This window comes from Phyllobates terribilis, unplaced genomic scaffold (genome assembly GCF_046119375.1).
Source record: "Phyllobates terribilis strain yellow unplaced genomic scaffold, ASM4611937v1 Scaffold_3__8_contigs__length_932513732, whole genome shotgun sequence".
Classification (NCBI taxonomy): Eukaryota; Metazoa; Chordata; class Amphibia; order Anura; family Dendrobatidae; genus Phyllobates; species Phyllobates terribilis.
In genome coordinates this window covers 702,424,903-702,448,739 of record NW_027362763.1, presented here as the reverse complement: position 1 = coordinate 702,448,739, position 23,837 = coordinate 702,424,903, and the positions used below count along the sequence as shown (strand labels likewise).

The window sequence follows — 23,837 nt, the reverse complement described above, 5'->3', positions numbered from 1 at the left end:
TGCTGCATGTTAAACTTTATCACAGTCCCGGTGGTGCGGGGACTATGCGCTGCACGGGGGTCTCTCCTGGCCCGGCTCTTCTGCTCCGCGCTCCTTATTTGAGCTTGCTGTTCCCGGACCCGCCTCTCTCTCCGCTCCCTCTCGAAGACCTCGAGCTGTTGGCGGCAGCACTCAGCACGCTCCGCTGCAGCTGCCCGAGTCTCCTGAGTGAACCCCATGAGATCTTCTCCGGTGGGGTCCCACTCAAACTGCGCTTCTGCTAGCGGGGGCGAGATCCTTTTTACGGGCTTCGGAGCCGGAATCAGGGGCTCGTCTAGGGCTCTCTCTTTCCGGAGTCGGGGATGGTGAAACTCCGGTGGCCAAATAAAGGGCTGCCCATCCGGGCACGTATGTTGGCTAAACAGGTCCTCTCCCAGATGCGGCACTCTTGGTCTTATGGGCGCGGTGGCGTTAGCGCCCGGGTTGCCCGGGCCTTGCGGCCAGGCCTGGGGTATCTGGAAGGTAAAGGGCACCGTAAGGACGGCGGCGCCCTGGGCTACTTGGCCCTGCGACCAGGCCGGGGGCTCCGCGGAGGTAGGGGGCGCTGTTGGTATTGCGGCGCCCGGGGGTACTAGGCCTTGCGACCAGGCTGGTGGCACTTCCTGCTTGGTCACGCTCGGGGTCGAGGCGTGTGACGTCACAGGGGTCGCGGCTCCCGTTTGAGGCCTAGTCTGCGGCGGTGACGTTGCAGCGACGGGCACGGCAGGATAGACTTCGGGCTCTGCGACGGGGAGCTGGGGCAGGTACGCGGTTTCCCGGTTTGGGGTATAGACGTCCCCTTTACCTGCCTCCACTCGTTCGGCTCCCTTCTCGGCGCCGTCTCCGGCCTTCAATCCTCCCGCGCCATCCTCAGAGGCGGTCTGTCTCCTCGTCTTGGGTGGCGTGCTCCGCTGACAGGTCTCGGTCTGCTGGGCCATCTCACGGCTCCACTCCGCCAACGTCTCTCGCTGCACCCGGGCCATCCTCCTTGCGAGGCCCTCCAGAGCGGTCTGTGCACACTCCCGGTCTCGGGGGAGCTGTGCTAGGACCTCCACTAGGCCTAGTGGGGTCGTTGTTTCCAGCAGGCTCCTGACCAACGGGTCGGTGCTGCTCTGCTCTCCTTCAGTTGTCTCCAGCAGGCTCCTGACCAACGGGCCGGTGCTGCTCTGCTCTCCCTCTTCTGTTGTCTCCAGCAGGCTCCTGGCCAGCGGGCCGGTGCTGCTCTGCTTTCTCGCCATCTCCGGGTAAGCTCCTCCGATACTCTTCTCCAGGCTTCTTGCCTCCGGGTGCGCTCTCTCCAGACTGCTCCAAGCGACACCCATCTTTGTTCTCTCCTTCTCAGTCCTCCCACTTCGAGGGCGGTCCCGGGGCCACTTGGTGATTGTCAGCTCCAGGGGCTGTTCTTTCACGCTGACAGACACCTCTAGCATCACAGTCTCTGTTGGTGGGGGCGGTTTCCACTTTTGGCGCCATTTTCGGTCCTGGCCCACGATGGGAGGTGACCTCTCGCCACCCTCTGGCACGCCCATAATGGCGTCCGCTCTTCCAAGGCGGGAAACCTTTGGAAATGGCGGGAATCGCTTCCCAGTGGCGGGAAACTCTGCAGATGGCGGGAAAAAGCTGTTAATGGCGGACAACCGGCGGGAATCGACCTGTGATGGGGTCCGATGGCGGGGACCCTCCGGAACCGGCAGGAGACTTCTTTTTGAGGTAAACTTGCACTTTTCTTCAGGCACGCAGTACCCGGGTGTTGTGGGCACGTAATCCTGCCGACTACGCCAAAGTTGACGCGCCCCCTGGGCCATATTCTTTAGGGGGAATATCCGGAGCCGGATCAGATGGGAGTTGTAGTCTTCCGAGTGGCTGTGACCCGGTCCGTGCCCAGGGTGTCAAACTCAGTTGTATGTGGCAGTCCTACAGATGTTATTAAGTTCTTTATTGTCGACTACGCCACCCGTTGTATTGCGGTCACTATGGCCGCCGCTGCAGCAGGGTCCGCTGAGGCTGATGGTGTAGGTGCAGCTTTTGGTGGTATAACCCCCAACGGGTGGGGTATAGCCTCAGGGGGTCAGGTGCAGAGGATGGGGGTTGTGGTGGTGCAGCATAGATGTTAAAGGAAGACAGAGTCGGGTTGTGCAGTTTAGGGTATTTACTCACTGCTGATGTTCCGGTCACTCCAGCTTCAAGTGACCTCCCGAGCCGTGCTGCATCCACCAGGTCCTGGATCCAGCCAACCCCCAAGCGAGTCCGGAGCGTGACCCTGAGCTCTCCTTCTGTCCTTTCTCTGGCCGTCCCCACTATTGATCCACCCAGGTCCAGCTCCCTCGGGCCTTCTGTTGGGAGACCCTTGGCCTTGGGTTCCCTGACCCTCCACGTGGTATGCCTTCGTGGTGGATGTGGTGGGTGGCCGTGGCAGACGCTGCCCACGGCCTCCGGTCTCTGGCTGGGGTGTGTTTTTGCCCCCACCAGCTTGGGTTCCGGTACCCTAATGCCGACTCTTCACCCGTAGCTTGAATTTGGGTTCTCAGAGTCCTCTCTTTGTCCCCTCTCTGGGTCTTTCCTTCTTTCTCCTCTCTCTCTCTCTCTAGGGCTGCTCTGCTCCTCTTCCTCTGGCTCCTCACAGACTGACTGACTGTGGCTGACTGACCCTGTTCTCTGATGGTGCCCACCTTATATACACCCTCTATGTGTGAGCTCAGGCGACCAGCACCCAATGAGCTCCTATCTTTACCCAGGCTGCTCCCCCTGTAGCACCCTGAGGATTCGGCTGCTACAGGAGTATTGCACCTCAACCCAGAGGTGTGATATTCCACTCCCGGGTAAGGATGGAGTGTGGAACTGAGCTCAGATAGACTGCATGCACTACATACATCCCATTCCAGAGGAGCAGGCCGACGGCACTCCCACTTAGAAATGTGCAGGTGCGACCGAGCCTGTTCCTGGCTGGAGTGGGAGGGGGGAGGAACATCCCATGTAGTGTAGGGGCAGATAGGGGGAGCAGTCTGGGTAGTGATAGGAGCTCATTGGGTGCTGGTCACCTGAGCTCACACATAGAGGGATATATAAGGAGGGCACCAACTTAGAATCAGGGTCAGGTCAGTCAGTCAGTGCAGAGGACAAGTCAGCAGGAGAGGAGGAGCGGAAGCTGGCAGAGGAGCAGCTGAAAGAAAGAGAGGCCCTGAAGAGAGAGAGTGGAGTGAAGAAAGACCCAGAGGGGGACAAAGAAGGGACCCAAGAACCCAAATAAGAACACCGGGTGAGGAGTCAGCAAGAGGGTACCGGAACCCAAGCTGGTGGGGGCAAAGACATTCCCCAGCCAGAGACCGGAGACCGTGGGCAGTGTCTGTCACGGTCACCCACTACATTCACCCTGAAGGCACACCACAGGAAGGGTCAGGGAACCTAAGGCCATAGGTTGCCCAACAGAAGGCCCGAGGGAGCTGGACTTAGGTGAATCACTGGTGGGGACGGCTGAAGTAAGGACAGAGGGAGAGCTCAGGGCCACGCTCCGGACTTGTTTGGGGGTTGGCCGGATCCAGGACCTGGTGGACGCAGCACGGCTCGGGAGGTCACTTGGAGCTAGAGTGACCAGGAACATCTGCAGTAAGTAAAGACCCTTAACTGCACTACCCGAGTCTGTCATCATTACCGGCTGCACCGCACCACCACAACCCCCATCCTCTGCGCCTGTCCCCTCTGAGGCTATACCCCTCCCGTTGGGGGTTATCCCACCAAGCTGCGCATCCACCATCAGCCTCAGCGGACCCTGCTGCAGCGGCGGCCACAGTGACCGCATCACAACGGGTGGCGTAGTCGACACAACGAACTTTAATAACATCAGTAAAGACTGCCACATAACCCTGAGCTTGACGCCCTGGGCACGGGACCGGGTCACAGCCGCTCGGAGACTACAACCCCCCCATCTGATCCGGTGCCGGGTATTCCCCTCAAAAAGGAATATGTCCCAGGGGGCGCGTCAACTTTGGCGTAGTCGGCAGGATTACGTGCCCGCAACACCCGGGTACTGCGTGCCTGAAGAAAAGTGCAAGTTTACCTCAGAAAGGAGTCTCTCGCCGGTTCCGGAGGGTCCACGCCATCGGACTCCATCACCAGTCGTTTCCCGCCGATTGTCCGCCATTTCCAGCTTGTTCCCGCCATCTGCAGAGTTTCCCGCCACTGGGAAGCGATTCCCGCCAAAACCGCAGATTTCCCGCCTTGGAAGAGCAGCGGACGCCATTATGGGCGTGCCAAAGGAGGGCAAGAGGCCACCTCCCATCGTGGACCGGGACAGAAAATGGCGCCAAAAGTGGAAACCGCCCCCACCAACGGAGACTGTGATGCTGGAGGTGTCAGTCAGCGTGAAAGAACTACCCCTGGAGCTGACAGTCACCGAGTTGCCCCGGGACCGCCCTCGAAGTGGGAGGAGACGAAAGAAAAGAGAAAAGATGGGTGTCGCTTGGAGCAGTCTAGAACGAGCGCACCCGGAGGCAAGGTGTCCAGAGCAAGAGCACCCGGAGTCGAGGAGAGAAAGAGTAGACCCGGGAATGGAGCGGCAGCAGAGCAGCACCGGCCCGCTGGCCAGGAGCCTGCAGAAGGAAGAAGGAGGAGAGCAGAGCAGCACCGGCCCGCTGGCCAGGAGCCTGCCGGAAGCAGAGCAGAGCAGCACCGACCCGATGGTCAGGAGCCTGCTGGAGTCAACAACCCCGCTAGGCTTAGCGGAGATCCTGGCGCAGCTTCCCCGAGATCGGGAGTGCGCGCGGAGTGCCCTGGAGGGCCTCGCGGGAAGGATGGCCCGAGTGCAGAGGGAGATCCTGGCGGAGTGGAGCCGGGAGATGGCCCAGCAAGCTGGAACCCGTCCACGGAACCCGCTCCCTTGGAAGAAGACACCGACTGCCTCTGCGGATGACGCGGGAGGACCCAAGGCCGGAGACGGCGCAGAAGAGGGAGCGAGACGCATGGCAGCAGGTAAGGGGGACGCCTATACCCCATACCGGAAGACCGCTTACCTGCCCCAGCTCCCCGTCGCAGAGCCCGAAGGTCCCCCTGCCGTACCCGAGACCGCCATGACACCGCCACCGACTAGGCCCCGACCGGAAGCCGCCGTCGCGACCCCGGTGACGTCACGCGTCGTGACCCGGAGCGTGGCGCAGGAAGAAGAGCCTCCGGCCTGGTCACAGGGCCTAGCGTTTCCGGGCGCCGCATCCAAAGCAGAGCCATCTACCTCCGCGGAGCCTCCGGCCTGGTCGCAAGGCCAGGTAACCCAGGGCGCCGCCGTCCTAACGGTGCCCTTCACCTTCCAGGTGCCCCAGGCCTGGCCGCAAGGCCTGGGCAACCCGGGCGCCATCACCACCGCGCCCGCGCCCGCAATACCAAGGGTGCCACACCTGGGGGAGGACCTCTTCGGCCAGCTCACATGGCCGGACGGGCGGCCCTTCATCTGGCCCGAAGGGTACCCTGAGCTAGAGCGGCAGCAAAGACTAGGGCCCTTGTGTGAGCCCCTAATCCCGGCTCCGAAGCCCGTGACTCGGGTCTCGCCTCCACTCGAGGAAGCCCAGTTCGTGTGGGACCCCACGGGAGAAGATTTGATGGGGTTCACCGGAGAGACTCGGGCAGCTGCAGCAGAGTGTACCGAGTGTTGCCGTCAACAGCTGGCAGAGTTCAAGAGAGAGCGGGAGGAGAGGCGGGCCAGAGAGCAATGGGCCCGGACCCGCAGCGCGGAGCAAAAGAGTCGGACCAGAAGGGACCCCTATGCAGCAGATCGTCCCCGTACCATCGGGACGGTAATAAAGTTTAATGCGCAGCATGGGTGGGGCTTCATAAAGGACCGGAACACCATGGGTGACGTCTTCGTTACCCGACGGGATGTCGAGTCTCACCTGCCAGAGGGTCACAAAGGCCGTGACCTCTACGTCGGTGACGAGGTAACGTTCACCCGGCACAAGTGTGCCAAGGGACCTTACGCCCTCCACGTGCATCGCCTGACAGAGGAGGAGTTGCGGTGTAGGGAGGAGGAGCCAGAAGACCCGGACGGGTTCAAGGCTAGAAGGTACTATGACTGAAATAGTACAAAGGAGATGTAAAAAGTTACCCGTCGGGGTACCCAAGTAACCGTGGCTGCTTTAAAGTTTAGTCCCCGTTGGGACCAGTGAACAGTTTAACCCGTGTGTCCCCTACCCAAACCAGGCTGAGGACTGTGAGCAGCCATCCCATTCCCTTTACTTGGCCGGGGACTGAGAACGGCCAAAACTTCCCTGTACATAGTTGCGCTTCCTAAGGCGCCCCCTACTGGTTTTATGAGAAACTGCTTATCAAAAGACTGTCGCACTTTACCTGGTCACGAGTTGCACGGTGACCAGAGGAGGAAGAAAGAAAGAGACGACGAGAATGTTATAATGATGTCTATATGAAAAAGTTATATATATATAATATTTTATATGTTTTATATGTTTATAAAAATTTGTATGTTTTGGTGTTTTTGTCTTTGCAGCCCGAGGACGTGCTGTGGTTTACCGGGGGGGAATGTAGCACCCTGAGGATTCGGCTGCTACAGGAGTATTGCACCTCAACCCAGAGGTGTGATATTCCACTCCCGGGTAAGGATGGAGTGTGGAACTGAGCTCAGATAGACTGCATGCACTACATACATCCCATTCCAGAGGAGCAGGCCGACGGCACTCCCACTTAGAAATGTGCAGGTGCGACCGAGCCTGTTCCTGGCTGGAGTGGGAGGGGGGAGGAACATCCCATGTAGTGTAGGGGCAGATAGGGGGAGCAGTCTGGGTAGTGATAGGAGCTCATTGGGTGCTGGTCACCTGAGCTCACACATAGAGGGATATATAAGGAGGGCACCAACTTAGAATCAGGGTCAGGTCAGTCAGTCAGTGCAGAGGACAAGTCAGCAGGAGAGGAGGAGCGGAAGCTGGCAGAGGAGCAGCTGAAAGAAAGAGAGGCCCTGAAGAGAGAGAGTGGAGTGAAGAAAGACCCAGAGGGGGACAAAGAAGGGACCCAAGAACCCAAATAAGAACACCGGGTGAGGAGTCAGCAAGAGGGTACCGGAACCCAAGCTGGTGGGGGCAAAGACATTCCCCAGCCAGAGACCGGAGACCGTGGGCAGTGTCTGTCACGGTCACCCACTACATTCACCCTGAAGGCACACCACAGGAAGGGTCAGGGAACCTAAGGCCATAGGTTGCCCAACAGAAGGCCCGAGGGAGCTGGACTTAGGTGAATCACTGGTGGGGACGGCTGAAGTAAGGACAGAGGGAGAGCTCAGGGCCACGCTCCGGACTTGTTTGGGGGTTGGCCGGATCCAGGACCTGGTGGACGCAGCACGGCTCGGGAGGTCACTTGGAGCTAGAGTGACCAGGAACATCTGCAGTAAGTAAAGACCCTTAACTGCACTACCCGAGTCTGTCATCATTACCGGCTGCACCGCACCACCACAACCCCCATCCTCTGCGCCTGTCCCCTCTGAGGCTATACCCCTCCCGTTGGGGGTTATCCCACCAAGCTGCGCATCCACCATCAGCCTCAGCGGACCCTGCTGCAGCGGCGGCCACAGTGACCGCATCACAACGGGTGGCGTAGTCGACACAACGAACTTTAATAACATCAGTAAAGACTGCCACATAACCCTGAGCTTGACGCCCTGGGCACGGGACCGGGTCACAGCCGCTCGGAGACTACAACCCCCCCATCTGATCCGGTGCCGGGTATTCCCCTCAAAAAGGAATATGTCCCAGGGGGCGCGTCACCCCTATCTGCCCCTACACTACTTGGGATGTACCACCCCCCTCCCACGCCAGCCAGGAACAGACTCGGTCGTACCTGCACATTTCTAAGTGGGAGTACCGTCGGTCTGCTCCTCGGAAATGGGATGTATGTAGTGCATGCAGCCTACCGAGCTCAGTTCCACACTCCATCCTTACCCGGGAGTGGAATATCACACCTCTGGGTTGAGGTGCAATACCCCTGTAGCAGCCGAATCCTCAGGGTGCTACAAATGCGTCTTGGAAAGTGAGAGAAAGGAATCTCCAATTACTATAGTGCTGGCAGAATGCCGATAAAAAGGAACCTGCCGCTGAATAGGAGTGGTTGGCAAGTTGAAGAGCATGAGAATCAGGACAGTTCCGGGACATATTAAACTAGCATGTGCACCAAAAGCAGTTTTTATATGCTATGGGAGATGAGGACTCCAAGATCATGTTTTTCTAAAGGTTTTTTTTGTGAAAGAACAGATATGCAAGTAACAAATGGCAACAAGATCAGACTTTACAGTCTGTTAACCCATAGTTTTGCATAGGGGCTGTATACACAAAACGGTAGGAGTTTTTTTAAAACATTAGAATGTTGCTTCCATTTTTTCGTATTTTAGGAATGTTGCACCAATAAAACAATTTGTTGCAAAAGTTTGCATGCCTTTATCTCATAGGTTCTTTTACGAAACTAGATTTCATCATAAACTGATGGTTTAGAATTTTTTTTTTATGTTATCCTGAAACCACAGACAATTATTTACTAACTATGAAAATACCAGGTAATTGGGAGGTTGTTCTGTACATCAGTCAATCAATGCTGTGGAATAATTGTGTGGTTATGAAAGATGCATCATATATGTCTTGTGCTGACAGCCACAAAACGAGATATAGCGAGATACAGCACACGGAACGAGGTTCACGTGGAGCGGTTTTTTATTGTCTAGAAAATGCTGTTTCAGGAAAATGGAGACGGCAACAGCATGAAATGTAAATGTATTAAATCAGATGATTTCCCTCCACTTCTGCCCCTTGGCCCCTTATTTCCTTCTGTGATGTCAGGTGTGACATTCCATAGAGCGCTGAGCGTGCAGCTCTGTTACATCAGTGCTCGCTGTGCGGGATGGATTGTACAGCTACTTGTAGAATTTATATTAGGCACAATGATAAAGTGTCTTATTGTTCTCCACCTGTCTGGGTCATGTTCAGGGGACGGGATGTCTCGTATGGTTCACACATCACCGTTTGGGCTTTAGTCACTCGGAGGAAATGGAGCGGTGCTGACAGAAGAGGGAATGTACTGGACAGCCCCATAGCAAAAACTATATGGAAGGGGGTGTGATAGGGGAGGATTTAGGGGAAGCACTGGTAGAAAGTGAGGTTTATGCAACCTCCATCACTTCTCTCTCTATATGTCTAATAAGTATCTATAGGGCAGCACGGTGTCTCAGTGGCGATAACTGCAGCCTTGCAGCGCTGGGGTCCTGGGTTCAAATCCCACCAAGGACAACATCTGCAAGGAATTTGTATGTACTCCCTGTGTTTGCGTAGGTTTCCTCCGGGTTCTCCGGTTTCCTCCCACACTCCAAAGACCTACTAATAGGGAATCTAGATTGCGAGCCCCAATGGGGACAGTGACGATAATGTCTGTAAAGTGCTGTGGATTTAATTATATGTAATTGAGTAAAATAAATAAATAATCTCTCTATATCTATCTGTCTTTTAATGTCATATATACTGTATATCTATACATATATGTATTAATTTATCTATATCTATCTATCTATGTATTAATCTTTCTATGTAATCTATCCATATAATATATCTATAAATCTAATTAAGGGGTTATTGGAAAACACTCGGATTGAGTCACAGTAAATAGTTGATTAGCACAGGGGTCAGTATTGGTCCCTCTTTTTAACATACATATTTATTAATGACCTTGTAGAAGATATACAGAGTAGAATTTCAATATTTGCAGATTACCAAACTCTGCAAAATGCTCTATCTATCTATCTATCTATCTATCTATCTATCTATCTATCTATCTATCTATCTATCTATCTATCCATCTATCCAAATACATAAAGCATAAACTTAAACATCTCCCAACAGAGTATTGATAAAGGGGTTGTCCAGGACTATATAATTTTTTTTACTACCGGCCTAGGAACTAACAGACAGGTAGTTGCTAACTACCTGCCTGTTGTTCTCGGCACTGATCACTGATATCACAGAGCAGTCACAGATCATTCCTGATGGTGATTCAACAGCTCCCATATTTAGTCCCATAGTAAAAAAAATATAATAGTCCTGGACAACTCCTTTGAATAATCTGGTCATCACACACAGTTATCTTTGGATTTATTGAGCCAAGAGAAAAGATAAGGAAGGGCACATCTGAAAAATAACTGACTTCATCAAACACTTTTCTACACAAGGAGTAGATAACCATAAAGTGGTTGCCCACTTCTTGGACAATCTCTTCTTAAATGCCCGAGTCTGCCAAGTGAAAAAAAAAAGAAAAGGATATAATCGTCTACTGCTCAGGACTGTCCAGTGATGTCCATTCCAGGTCTCCTGGTGCTTGAGTGACATTTTGTAACATGAGCGCTTCAGACAATCAGCGGTCACTGACTGGCTGCAGCCTTTACTATTTTGTCAGCTCTACTATTGATGAGTGCTCAAGAGACTCAAGTGCTGGGAGTCCTGGCACCGACATAGCTGGGACATCGCTGGTGCTGGAGGTGCATATATGATTTTTTTTTTTATAACTTGGAGGACACGGGCTTTTTGAAGAGGTTGTCCAAATAGTGGACAAGCAATTTAATACATCGGTAGTGACAAAGAACTGATGTTACATTATTATCTCTCAGAAGCGAAACGTAAAGCTTCTAAGCCCTACTGCAAAACCCATGATGAGGCCCTCATGTCTACTATGTGCCATTTATAGTAATGGATTTTATGTCGCAAAAGGACCGTTAGGACCCCTAAGGCATTGGGGCTCAGATGTGGTAGCTATTTTCCTGTAAATTAATAAAACCAAACAGAATGAATTGTATATATATTATATACGAGTGGTACATCGATCTTACTGTGTGAAGTTTTTGCCATTACTCACATTTAATGCTGCAGGATAAACTTCTTGGTGCTGACGTGTCCACAGCAGCTAAAACAGATGCAAATGGAAGAAATACACATTATTATATTGTCATTCTTCCTATATGAGACTGATGATGGACCCAACTCATGATTGTGATATGTACAATGTATCGAATCCAGCATCCCAGTCTTCTATTTTGCCTTTGGTTAAGTAGAATAACAAGAGACACTTTATTATCCTCTTGAACACTCAGTTGATCTGGAAACATTTATAACAAAAAATGGTCAAAGAGTGCCAAAAATAAAAAAATGATTTGTTTGATATCAACTAATGTTCAGGGTGATCCACTCGCTAATTTACCTGGAAAAATTGCTGTAACTTCTAAAACAGAAGGTCGATTGAACCGTTATTTCGGCTGTACACTTTGGTTCATGAAAAGTGAGAGTGCAATGAACCTCAACGAAGAGTAAAATCCTCGTGCCGAGTGGTCTCGCCGACTTGTCGCACCGCCGATTGTCTCCACTACGAGATAGACTTGCAGCACACCTTTCTGCGCCTCGGTAGTTTGTGTTGTGTTGGCATTTCACTCCTGCCGAATTCCTTCTTCATTTGTACAGATACAGTTTGGAGGGGTGCCTTTTCATCATGAAAACTGAGTCCTTAAAGAGGAGCCATAGTGAGTTTCTAAAGAAATTTGGAGGTCGAAATCTGCCGTCCAAACCGTGTATTGAATCCATCTTTGTTGATGGAGTAATCTCCAAGGGACTGTGGCCACCAAGATCGCCTGATTTAACACTGACATTTTTTGTCCTTTGGGGCCATGTGAAAAGTCGGGTGTGCAGTAACAAGACACAAACATTACAGGCCTCCAAGAGAACATACAGCGAGAAATTCAGGCTATGACCCCAGACGTCCTGCTGAATACATGCAACAATATGAAACGTCGTGAGCACCCGTGCTTGCATGCAAACGGTGGACATTTTCAACACCTGCTTTAAAGCATCAGTTCCTCACGAACCAAGGTATGTACAGTCCAAATTTCAGTACGATAGATGGTCTCTTTTAGAAGTAATAGCAATTTTTCAGGGTAGTGTAGCGAGTGAATCACCGTGTAAATGTAATGCATTACAGTAGGGGGCAAGTGGGAAATGGTCAATATATTTATACTTCAGGTCTGGTCATTTCTCCTTATATTTGCTCCTATATTTTCCTTTTGTAGACCATATTGTCCGTCTTTGGTGTAGATACACTCAATGGACGGCGGACAAGTTAATAAAGTCTAGAAGAAAATGCTTAAGAGGACCAAAATTTGGAGGATCTGTAGTATAGATTCTGCTCGAGTCTCAGGAGTTCTTATTTTAGAATGAAGCCTCTGTAGTTACATTTCCCTATTGTACCCATTAAGGAAAACTTTTGCCATTTTAACATGCCGCATAAGCTAATAACCCAAAACATTAGAATTACTCAATGGCAATGATACAACCAACATCTTTCACTTAGTGGCTACTATAATGCACTTGAGAAAACGTATGCCCACTTTCTTGCCATGTGTCTTTGACGCGCCCCCTGGGCCTGTGTTGTGCAGGGGAACCCGGAACCGGGCCTGTTGTAGAATGCTGGGGGTTGTAGTCTCCGTGTGGCAGTGACCCGGTCCGTGCCCAGGGTGGTCAAACCAGTGGCAGTCTTAATGTATAGCAAATGTCCGACTACGCCACCCGTGGATTGCGGTCAGTGGGGACCGCCGCTGCGCTGCCGACCGCTGAGGCTGATGTTGTTTGCGCAGCCGAGTATGGGATAACTCCCCACGGGAGAAGTATTGCCTCAGGGCAGCTAATGTGAGAGATGATGGGAGTGATGGTGTGAGGGTCCCAGTGCTAATGGTGCTGGTGCAGCAAGGAATCACAGAGACGTGAGGTGCAGTTCAGGGTCTTTACTGATGGTACAAGGCAGACCCTCCCGGGAGTACTGGCTAGTATAAGGGGCCTGGTCAGTCTGCGAGCAAGCAGGAGTTCCCCTGGCCAGGTGGAGTTGTAGGCCTCCCAGTTTATCTGCACTCTTCCTGGCTACCTTGCTGTCAGCGGTTACAAGTAGCCCACGTCCCTGAGTATACCGTGTGGTGCTCACCCGTATGGCTGGTGACTTGGGGCCTTCTGTTAGCCTCCGCTCCCGGATGGCGGCGCTGGTCCCTTCTTTGTGACTGAGCCTCCGGGCTTCTATGGCCAGAGGACCTGGAATCCCCTGCCGGTTGGTTTCTGCTGCTGGGTATATATCAGTCCCCACAGCCTCGGACTCCTGTGTCCGGTTTTAGTAACTTCAGCCAGGGCGAGCTATATCTCTGCTCACAGCCCCTGGCCTTCTGCCTCTGCTCCTACAGAGCTCCTGTTCTCACTTTCCCTCTCCAGGCTCTGACTGCTCTGCTTGTTCTGCAGGCTCTGTCTCTGTCTAACCTAATCCCGCCCCAGACCCAGTTTATAAGGGCAGATTCCTCCCCTCCCAGGTCTGGGTGGGCCGTGTTGCATGCTTAGGGCTCCTGACCAGAGAAACCTCCCACTTGCTCTCAGACATAATATCTCTATTACTGTGGCAACCAGACCTCTGGGGTGTCACATTCCCCCCTAGTAAATTTTAGTACTCTGGGACTAAACACATTTTTAAAACATAATAACAGGGTATAAACAATAATACGATAACATATTTACAAGAAGCTTTAGTTCTTTAAAGGTCACGGCGTGTCCGCAACCGGGTGTCCATATCACCCAAGGTGAAGCTTTAAGCGAAGTAGGGGACCTGTCCAAAGCAAACCCCTTGCGTTGGCCTTGGGCGTGGCTGCAAGGGTAGACTAACTAGTTTGGGCCGCAAGGAGGCCACGCCAGACAGGTTTTCTCTTCCGCGGCCGTCTTCGCAAGAGGCACCAAGGTGCAACTATCTACAAAACTGTTCCGGTTATCCAGCGTCCATAACCTGTTAGTCCATAAAAATCTGCAGGGTAACTGAGAAACATAATTAATAACAGGCAACAAACATAAACCATAAACAGTTAACAGATAAATTCACAGTGCATTAGTTTAGATTCTCCAGCGAGCGGGCATCTGACCTCTAGTGACTCTAGTGGACCTACGGAGCTCACTAACTGGTTCTGCACTACAGGGTGTAGGAGGTGTTATGGGTAAGCTGGGCAGCTGTCTGCGCACTCTTTGGCTCACTAGGGGCACGGCAGGCTCACTACTAGCAGAGGGTTGATCCTCCTGTACTGCTGGTGTGGACTCTTCTGCCTCTTGGGCCGGCTGCTCTTCCAGCTCTACCGGTTCCTCTGTAGGCACTTGCGGGGCTGGCTGGAGAAAGGTGAGGACGGGTACCACGACAGCGCCGTTTACTTGTGTCCAAGACCGGGGGAAGTCTCCGAGTACGGTACTGATCGTTTCTTCCCTTTCCTCTGCGGGTTGAGGGTTTCCTTGATCTTCTTCAGGGCTTTGCAGCTGCTCGGGACACTTCTTCAGGTGGTCTCTGGAGACAATGGCTGTGGTTTCTCCTCCATCCTTACTGATTACGCAGATTTTTGGGTTCTCATGGCTTGATGGCAGTACGGTGTACGGGTCCTTCTCCCACTGGTCGTCCAACTTGTGGAGCCGCCTCTTCCTCTTCAAGACCTGCTCTCCAGGTACCAGGAGAACAGCGGGAGCATACTGGTTATAAGCCTTCTCTTGCCTTTCTCTAGCTTGAGACAGACTTCGCTCGACGCTCTCCTGTACTTTCCGATACTGCTGCTGCTGTTCTGTATCCCAGTCTGCCTCTGGCGAGGTGTCCTCAGGCGTCAGGACTCCCATATCCACGTCAATAGGCAGCTTACCAGGTCTTGCTCTCATTAGGTAAGCCGGGGTACAGTTGGTGGAACCTACAGGGATGTGGTTATACAGGTCCACCAGATCGGGCAGTTTCTCAGGCCACAGACTGCGTTCTTCCAGGGGCAATGTTTTTAGCAGATCTATCACCACCTGGTTCATCTTCTCGCAGAGTCCATTGGTTTGAGGGTGATAGGGCGTTGTTCTTATCTTCTTGCAGCCATACAGGTTGCAGAACTCCTGGAAGACCTCCGCTTCGAAGGCTGGTCCTTGGTCTGTCAACACTTGGTCCGGGTACCCGTGTGGACGGCAGAAGTGCTGATGGAAGGCTCTAGCTGCTGTTTGAGCCGTTAAGTCCTTGACCGGGACCACCACCAGGAACCGGGAGTAATGATCTACGATTGTGAGGGCGTAGACATACCCAGATCTGCTTGGAGCCAGTTTCACATGTTCCAGGGCTACCAGTTCCAGTGGCTGTCTGGTGATGATGGGCTGCAGGGGAGTCTTCTGGCTGGCTCGGTCTTTTCTTCTCAGGTGGCACGGGCCACAGTCTCTGCACCACCTCTCGATGGCTCCTCTCATGCCTACCCAGTAGAACCGTTCACGCAACAAGAACTCCAGCTTCTTCCATCCGAAATGCCCTGCTCCGTGGTGGTATGCCTCCAGAACCATAGCCGCGTCTCGTCTTGGGACCACTACCTGCCAGGTCAACTCATGTGTTCGAGAGTTAACCATTCTCCGGCACAGCTTCTCCCTGTAGAGGAACAGCTTACTTTTCTCCTTCCACAGTTGCTTGGTCTCCTCCGGAGCATCTGGGTCAAGACGGGCATCGGCCTGGGTCAGCATTTCCTTCACCAAATGGACTGCGGGATCACTGTCTTGCGTCTCCGCCCAGTTGTAGTGGGGCAAGGGATTGAAAGTCACGGAGCGCCTGTCCTTCACACGGTGGGAATACAGGGTAATCCCATGACGGTGGAACGCAGGGAGCTCAACTTCTTCCAGATCTTCTGGATCTTCCCCTACGTCCGGTAAGTTCGGCATTCTAGACAGGGCATCCGCGTTGGCATTTGAGCGTCCTGCCCGGTATTTGATGGTGAATTCAAAGTTGGAGAGGCGGGCCATCCATCTCTGTTCCAGGGCACCGAGCCTTGCAGTGTCCAGGTGTGTCAACGGGTTGTTATCCGTGTACACGGTGAATTTGGAGGAGGCAAGGTAATGCTTGAAACGTTCGGTCACTGCCCACAATACTGCCAGGAACTCCAGCTTGAATGAGCTATAATTCTCAGGGTTCCTCTCCGTGGGCCGTAGCTTTCGGCTGGCGTAAGCGATTACCCGTTCTTTCCCTTGCTGGATCTGGGACAGTACGGCTCCTAGCCCGATGTTGCTTGCGTCCGTGTGGAGGATAAAGGGCTGGCTGTAGTCTGGATATGCCAGGATTTCATCCCCCGTGAGGGCCATCTTCAGCTGGCAGAAGGACTTCTCTTCCAGCTTTTCCCACCTAAAGGGCGGCTTCTGGTTTTTGGCTTTCCGAGATTGACCTATCAGGAGGTCCTGCATAGGGGCTGCCATTTTGGTGAAACCGGGAATGAATCTTCGGTAGTAGCCTACCTACCCGAGGAACTGCCGCACTTCCTTTATGCTGGAGGGTCTTGGCCAGTCCTTAATCACGGTGATCTTCTCAGGGTCAGGAGCCACTCCGTCAGCACTCACCACTAGTGTTGAGCCACCCCCGTAGTGTTCGAGTTCGGTTCGGTTCGTCGAACACCCGTGTGTTCGCCGAACTGTTCGTCGAACTGTTCGTCGAACACCTTCGAACACCGTTAAAACCAATGGCAGGCAAACAAAAACACATAGAAACACATAGAAAACACCTTCAAAGGTGTCCAAAAGCTGACAAACTGCTCAGAAGACATAACTAACACATGGAAAAGTGACAAGTACATATAGTCATGCGAAAATAAAAGAGGTGGAGGAGTAAAAGGAGGGGGAGACACAGATATAGGCATGTCATGCCCTTCTAAAATCCAAAAAGTGAGAAGCCGACACGGCCAGTCCGCTCCTGCCCGTGCCACCTCCGTGTCGCCGGGTTTGTGCCAGAGCCGCGGTGAACCCTGACGGCCAGCCCCCCTCTCCCAATACTGGTGCCTGTCCGCTGGTGGGTCGAGCGAGCCCCCCTGTGGTGGAGGCAGCTCTAAGCTTTTTAATTTAAATTGTCTCTCTAATTTGAATGAATACACTTTAAATCCATTTACAAGGATCTATTGGAGGGCAAGTCTCATGCCAGCAGCCGCGGTAATTCCAGCTCCAGTAGCGTCCACTAAAGCTGCTGCAGTTAAAAAGCTTTTATAAGGATCGAGCTCGGCTGTCCACCGCAAGGCATCCTACTGCCAGTCCCAGCCCCTATGCCTTGGGGTGCCTCCTGATGCTCTTCACTAAGTATCCCATGGTCCCGAAGCATTTCCTTTGAAAAAATTAAGTGTCTAAACTACAGGTGGTGCAGCTTGCTTAACAGCCGGGATAATCCGCTTACTAGCAGACACTGCTACTAGGCACAAAGTATTTCCTGGGCTAGATGCAGTTAAAAATTTGTAATTAGATACTCTCGTTGGATGCTGAGAAAGCATTCCATAGAGTCTCCTGGCACGCCATATATGATTCTCTTAAAAAGCTTGGGGTAGGGGTCTAGGGGACCCTTTTATAGCCAAAATCACGGCCCTGTATCGCAATACGTCACCTAGGCTGAAGATAAATGGAACTGTAGCACCCTGAGGGCTCGGTTGCTAAAGACGTATTGCACCTCACCCAGAGGTGTGATATCTCACTCTCAGGTAAGGATGGAGTGTGGATCAGGACCCGACACCTGCATGCATTACACCACATTGCCGTGGGGCAGGGCGACCAATATGCCCCTGAGATGGGCACGACAGTCCCTGTCCCTGGCTGGAGTGGGGGGAGGGAACACTGAGGAAGGGGAACCCTGTAGTGCAGGAGCAGGGAGGAAGCAGTTCCTGGGTGCATTGAGAAGGGAGTATAAAAGGTGGGCACCATCTTAGTTCAGTGCAGAGAAGTCTGAGCAGAAGTGGCAGGGAGCAGGGGCTCTGCATGAGCTCTGCTCCGGAGGCGGGCCTAGTAACAGAGGCCCAGGCCTGGAAGAGGGAGAAGGAAGGAAGAGGAGCGGAGAAGGCTCCAGGAACGAGGAATGAAGGGATCCCAGGGGTGCGGACGGGCGAGTCGCCACCGCACGCCCGAATCCACCTGCGTGGAGGGGTCAGGCCAAAGGGGGAGACCGGTCCCCGAACTAGTGGAGGCAGGAAACGACCCTCAGCTAGAAACCGGAGGCTCTGACATTTTATGTGGCGCAGCCCCTCGCTACACCCGCTAGGAAGGCACCACATAGGGTCAGGGAAACTGGCGCCAAGTTTACCAAGAGGAGGCCCGAGGCAGCCGGACAGAAGTGTTGGTAAGAAAGGCCAGACAAAGGACACACAAAGGGGGTCCTGTGAAGTGCTCCAAAGTTATCTGGGAGTTGTCTGAGCCCCTCACCTGGTGAGCACAGTACGACGTGGGCAGCCGTTACCTGCAGACGTGGTCTGGATAATAAGAACTGTGAGTAAAGGCCCTGAACTGCATCACTGACTCCGTGTCGTTACTGCTGCTGCCCTGCACCATCACCCCCATCCTCCGCATACACTGCCCTGAGGCTATACTCCTCCCGTGGGGAGTTATGCTACGCTCTGCTGCACCCACAACACCAGCCTCAGTGGTCTGCCCTGTAGCGGCGGTTCACTCTGACCGCAATCCACGGGTGGCGTAGTCGGACATTTAAACATGAAAACCACATAAATAGTTCCGCCACTGGTTTGACCGCCCTGAGCCACGGACTGGGTCGCCGCCACGAAGACTACAACCACCAGCATCCACCAAAAAGGGTCCGGCTCCGGGTGTCCCAAGGCCCAGGGGGTGCGTCAGAACATTTTCATCACCTTTCACAATCACCAATGGGACAAGGCAGTGATGTCCTCTGTCCCCTCTCTTATACATCCTAGTGACGGAGCACCTGCTCTCATCAATTCGCCATAACCCCAATATTAGGTGGATTGAGGTGGGAGGCACCGAGTACAAGTGCTCTCTATTTGCTGATGATGTCCTAGTATATATCACTCAATCACATATATCCATCCATGCTGTTATGGCTGAAATAGATCACTTTGTTACATGGTAAAATTTTAAAATCAATGCAGCGAAGTCTGAGGCCCTCGATGTCTCCCTCCCCAAATCCATATAGGATTCCATCCAGTCCAACTTTCCCTTTGCCTGGCCCTCACAGGGTATCAAATACTTAGGAATTCCTATTCATAGAGACCTCTCCCATCTATGTTATCTTAATTTTGGGCCCTTTATTGAACAACTCCATACAGACCACGGTTGGCAAGTTAGAACTGTAAGATTCACTACGTGAACCACTGGTGTTTTGTGGAAAAGCACATGTACACTGCGTTCCAAATTATTATACAAAAAGTGTTTAGGAGTGATAAGGGAAGAATTTGTTTGTTTGTCAGTTAAACTCATTGATGGTGATGTGTGTCAGGGCTCTTTATATCACTGTAAGCAATTGCAGACACCTGTGCTAATTAGTTTGGCAGGTGTGTCCAATGAAAGGCAAGACTACTTAAGAAGGCTCTCTCACATTATTAAGCAGCCTACATTTTCTGCCAAAATGGGAAAGAAAAAGGATGTGTCGGCTGCTGAGAAGCAACAAATTGTGGAGTGTTTAGGTCAAGGCATGACTACAATCAACATTGTGCGATGATCAGGATGAAGTGTCCTGGCAATCAAGAAGTATGTAGCTGATTCACAGTACACACGTGTGCGTGCTAATAAGGGCAAATTGAGGACTCTTTCCTACAGGCAATTACGTCAGGTTGAAAGAGCAGCGTCAAAAAAGCCTTGTCATAGCAGCAGACAAGTTTTTGAAGCTGCTTGTGCCTCCAACGTCCCCCGAACAACAAGATGCAGGGTCCTTCAGAGGTTTGCAGCTGTGCATGCGCCATCCTGTCGACCTCCTCTATCCACTTCACACAAGCAGAAACGGCTCCAGTGGGCCAAACATTACGTGAAGACTGATTTCAAAACTGTTTTGTTCACGGATGAGTGCTGTGCAGCGCTCGATGGTCCAGATGGATGGAGTGGAGGATGGCTGGTTGATGGACACCCCACGCAAACACGGCTACAGCGCCAACAAGGAGGAGGTGGAGTAATGTTTTGGCCTGGAATCATGGGGAGAGAGATTGTCGGCCCCTTTAGGATCCCTGAAGGCGCTAAAGATGAACTCCATAATGTATGTGGATTTTCTCAAACAGCACTTCCTGCCATGGTTCAAGAAGAAGAACCGTGTATTTCACAGCAAGATCATTTTTCTGCATGATAATGCACCATCTCATGCTGCACATAAAACATCTGCATCTCTGGCTGATATGGGCATAAAAGGGGACAAACTTATGGTGTGACCCCCATGCTCCCCTGACCTCTACCCCATTCAGAACCTTTGGAGCATCATTAAAAGGAGTGTCTATGATGGCGGGAGGCAGTTCACATCTAAGCAACAGCTCTGGGAGGGTATTCTGTCCTCATGCAAAACAATTGAAGCAGAAACCATCCAAAACCTGACAAATTCAATGGACGAGAGAGTTCAGAAGCTCCTTTCGAACAAGGGGTCCTATGTGAAAATGTGACATCACCTAGAATAAAGTTTTGAGTTGAAAACTGTTTGATTTCAGTTTCTAACAACCTGCTAATGCTTATAATTTCAAAAATGACCATTTTTTTGGTCTTTATTAAAATGAAAAGGTTGATCGAAAAGTTTGGGGGATCTAAGAGTGTGGCAACCCAGTAGTCATGATTACTTCGAATTCTGACAATATGAGGGTCATGCTGCAGGTAGTGCAGCAAGAAGGCACTTATGTGCCTTGCGCATCTCGGAGCCCCAAAATTATTTTCCGGGCTAGATGCAGCTAAAAATTATTTTAAATTTTAAATCTGGTGAAGCTTTAGTATAGATGGCCTAATAGGATCAGTGCTGCACACTGCTACAAAGCCCAAATTATTTTCCAGTCAAGATACAGATAAACATGATTAGTAATTTGAAAGCTTAAAACGGTTGGTAGGGTGATTTTAACCAATCATCAAGCTTTTACTCTCCCCAGGATGACACAGGGGTAGAAAAGTCGTTTCGGATCCATGATTTGTTCATCTTTATGAACGTGAGTCTGTCTACATTATCAGTGGAGAGCCGCGTGCGCTTATCTGTCAGCACACCACCAGCAGCGCTGAACACACGTTCAGACAGAACGCTGGCTGCGGGGCATGACAAGATCTCCAAGGCGTAAGTGGCTAGCTCCGGCCATTTATCCAGATTGGAAGCCCAAAAAGAGCAAGGGTCCAGTGACACAGTCGTGGCTTCAATGTTTACTTGGAGATACTCCTGTACCATCGTCTCTAGGCGTTGACTATGTGTCAGACTTCTTGTCTCCTGTGGCCTTGCAAAGGATGGGCTAAAAAAGTGGTGAAATGATTCCGCAAAATTGATGTTACCAGCAGATACTGTGGTTCTGTCACGGTTTGAGTGCTGAACACTTGACGGTCCCACGGTTGGCAAGTTGGAACTGTGAGATTCACTACGTGCACCACTGGTATTTTGTGGAAAAGCACATGTAAGATTCTGCAACAGTCTCTGCTGATACTCCTGCATGCGTGCATCCCTTTCTATGGCAGGAATAATTTCTGCAAATTTACTTTTGTACCGGGGATCTAACAGTGTGGCAACCCAGTAGTCAGGATTATTTCTAATTCTCACAATTCGAGGGTCATGTTGCAGGTAGTGCAGCAAGAAGGCACTCATGTGTGTTGCGCATCCAGGAGCACCAAGTCCCTGTTGTGTTGGTGGCGAGGTAACAATCATGCTTCCTTCCTCTGTCCTCTCCCCCCAACCTCGCACAACAGAAATGTGATCAAGGTCTCCCTCATCTGATGAGTCTTCCATCAGTTCGTCCTCCACTTCTTCCTGGGCTCCTGCACCTTCCTCACTAGTTTGGCTGCTACCATGCGCCCTGGTAAAACCATCTCCCCCACCCTCACATGCCTGCCGCCTTGGTGCTGCCGACCGTCTGGACCTTGCAGATGTTAGCCCTTCCGCATACAACTCCTCCTCCTCTACTTCCTCCACCTCCTCTTGTGCCACCACCTGACTCCGAATTCTGTTTAACATGTGCTCCAGCATGTAAATCACCGGAATAGTCATGCTGATAATGGCATCGTCAGCACTAAACATCTTCGTCGCCATTTCAAAACTGTGCAGAAGGGTGCATAGGTCCCTGATCTGAGACCACTCCTCCAGCGTGATTTGCCCCACCTCTGAATCTCGTTGGCCCAGGCTATACGTCAGAACGTATTGCACCAGGGCTTGTCGGTGCTGCCACAGTCGCTGCAACATGTGCAGAGTTGAATTCCACCGGGTAGGCACATCGCATTTTAGCCGGTGAAGTGGCAGGCCCAACGACTTCTGTAGAGATGTAAGTCGCTGAGCTGCGGGATGCGAACGGCGGAAGTGAGCACACAGCGACCGTGCCCTCTGCAGAAGGCCATCTAGTCTGGGATAGTGGGCTAAAAATTGCTGGACAACCAGGTTCAACACGTGAGCCATACAAGGCACGTGTGTGACATTGCCCCGGCGAAGGGCCGCACCCAGGTTTGCAGCATTGTCGCACACGGCCTTCCCTGGTTTCAGGTCCAGTGGAGACAACCATTCATGAAATTGGTTCTCCAGAGCTGACCACAACTCCTCAGCTGTGTGACTCACATTTCCCAGACATTTCAATGTAAAAACCGCCTGATGACGTTGAGCCCTACTGCCAGCATAGTAAGGAGGTGTGCAGGATCCCTTCTGCGCAGTTAGAAAGCTTGTGGCATGACCAGACAGGCTTTGGGTGCAGGTGGAAGACCGAGAGGAGGTTGAGGAGGCAGAAGCAGTGGAGGAACTTTGACATAAAGAGGATTGACGCACAACTCGTGGGGACGGCAAGACTTGGACAGCAGCCCCTTGTCCTGCTGTCACCATAGTTACCCAGTGCCCAGTCAGCGACATGTAACGCCCCTGTCCATGCCTACTCGTCCAAGTGTCTGTGGTGAAATGCACCCTGTCACACACAGAGTTTCTCAAAGAAGCGGTGATGTTGTGTGCGACATGCTGGTGGAGCGCAGGCACACCTTTCTTTGAGAAGTAGTGCCGACTGGGCATCTGGTACTGGGGCACTGCGACGGACATAAGGTCTCGAAAATCCTCTGTGTCCACCAGGCGGAAAGGCAGCATTTCTGTAGCCAAGAGCTTGCAGATGGTGAAATTCAACCTCTTAGCTTTCTCATGGCTAGGAGGAAATGGTCTTTTACTTGTCCACATCTGAGGGACCGAGGGCTGGCTATTGTGCTTAGACGGGGTTGATAAGGGTGTCCCCGGCAAACTGCCGGTCTGTGAGGAAGATGCAGGCGGACATGTTAGGTTGCCTTGATCCAAAGGTGGTGCTATCGATGTCGGACAGCGCTCAACACCAGCTGGTGTTACCACCTCCAAAGAAAATGATGACCTGCCAATCACGCTGGCTGTTGCGGGTAAAGAGGTGGCAGGTCTGCGCCCCAAAACAGGTGTGACTGCTGTCCCCCCAGTCACAGAGGATGAAGAGGCCGCGGATGCACAAGCTATGGCAGATGGTGATTGGCCCGGCCGGCTAGGCCGCATTGTAGCACACTGAGCTTCCCACTGCAACTTATGCTTCATGTCCATGTGCCGGTTCATGCATGAAGTACTCAAACTATGTATTTTTTGGCCTCTACTTAGCTTTTGCTGACAAATGTTACAGATAACACGAGTTGGGTCATCTTTATCGATCTGAAAAAATGCCCAGGCTATGCAAGGCTTAGCACCCATGCGACCTGAAGAGCCACCACGACTTGTGGTGAGAGGCAGAGTTGTGTTTGAGGATGCAGTTGTTGACGTGCTTCCAGTACTACGTCTCTGTCCAGGAAGGCGCAACCTGACCTCGTCGTCACTAGCATCTTCCTCCACCTCCTCTG

The 23,837-nt window shown here is 52.1% G+C and overlaps 1 protein-coding gene across 4 annotated transcripts in view; it reads right to left on the bottom strand.

Annotated features, from left to right (window-relative positions):
* LOC141257430 (spermatogenesis-associated protein 7 homolog) overlaps nucleotides 1–23,837 on the bottom strand; it is a 418,618-nt gene that overhangs the window by 169,608 nt on the left and 225,173 nt on the right. For 3 of the 4 annotated variants that reach the window (XM_073671953.1, XM_073671955.1, XM_073671956.1), the window contains one exon: nucleotides 10,894–10,941. The exons of the other annotated variant lie outside the window; for it this stretch is intronic. In XM_073671953.1, coding sequence (XP_073528054.1) covers nucleotides 10,894–10,941 — 48 coding nt within the window. The remainder of the gene's footprint in view (nucleotides 1–10,893; nucleotides 10,942–23,837) is intronic. 4 annotated transcript variants of the gene reach the window in all.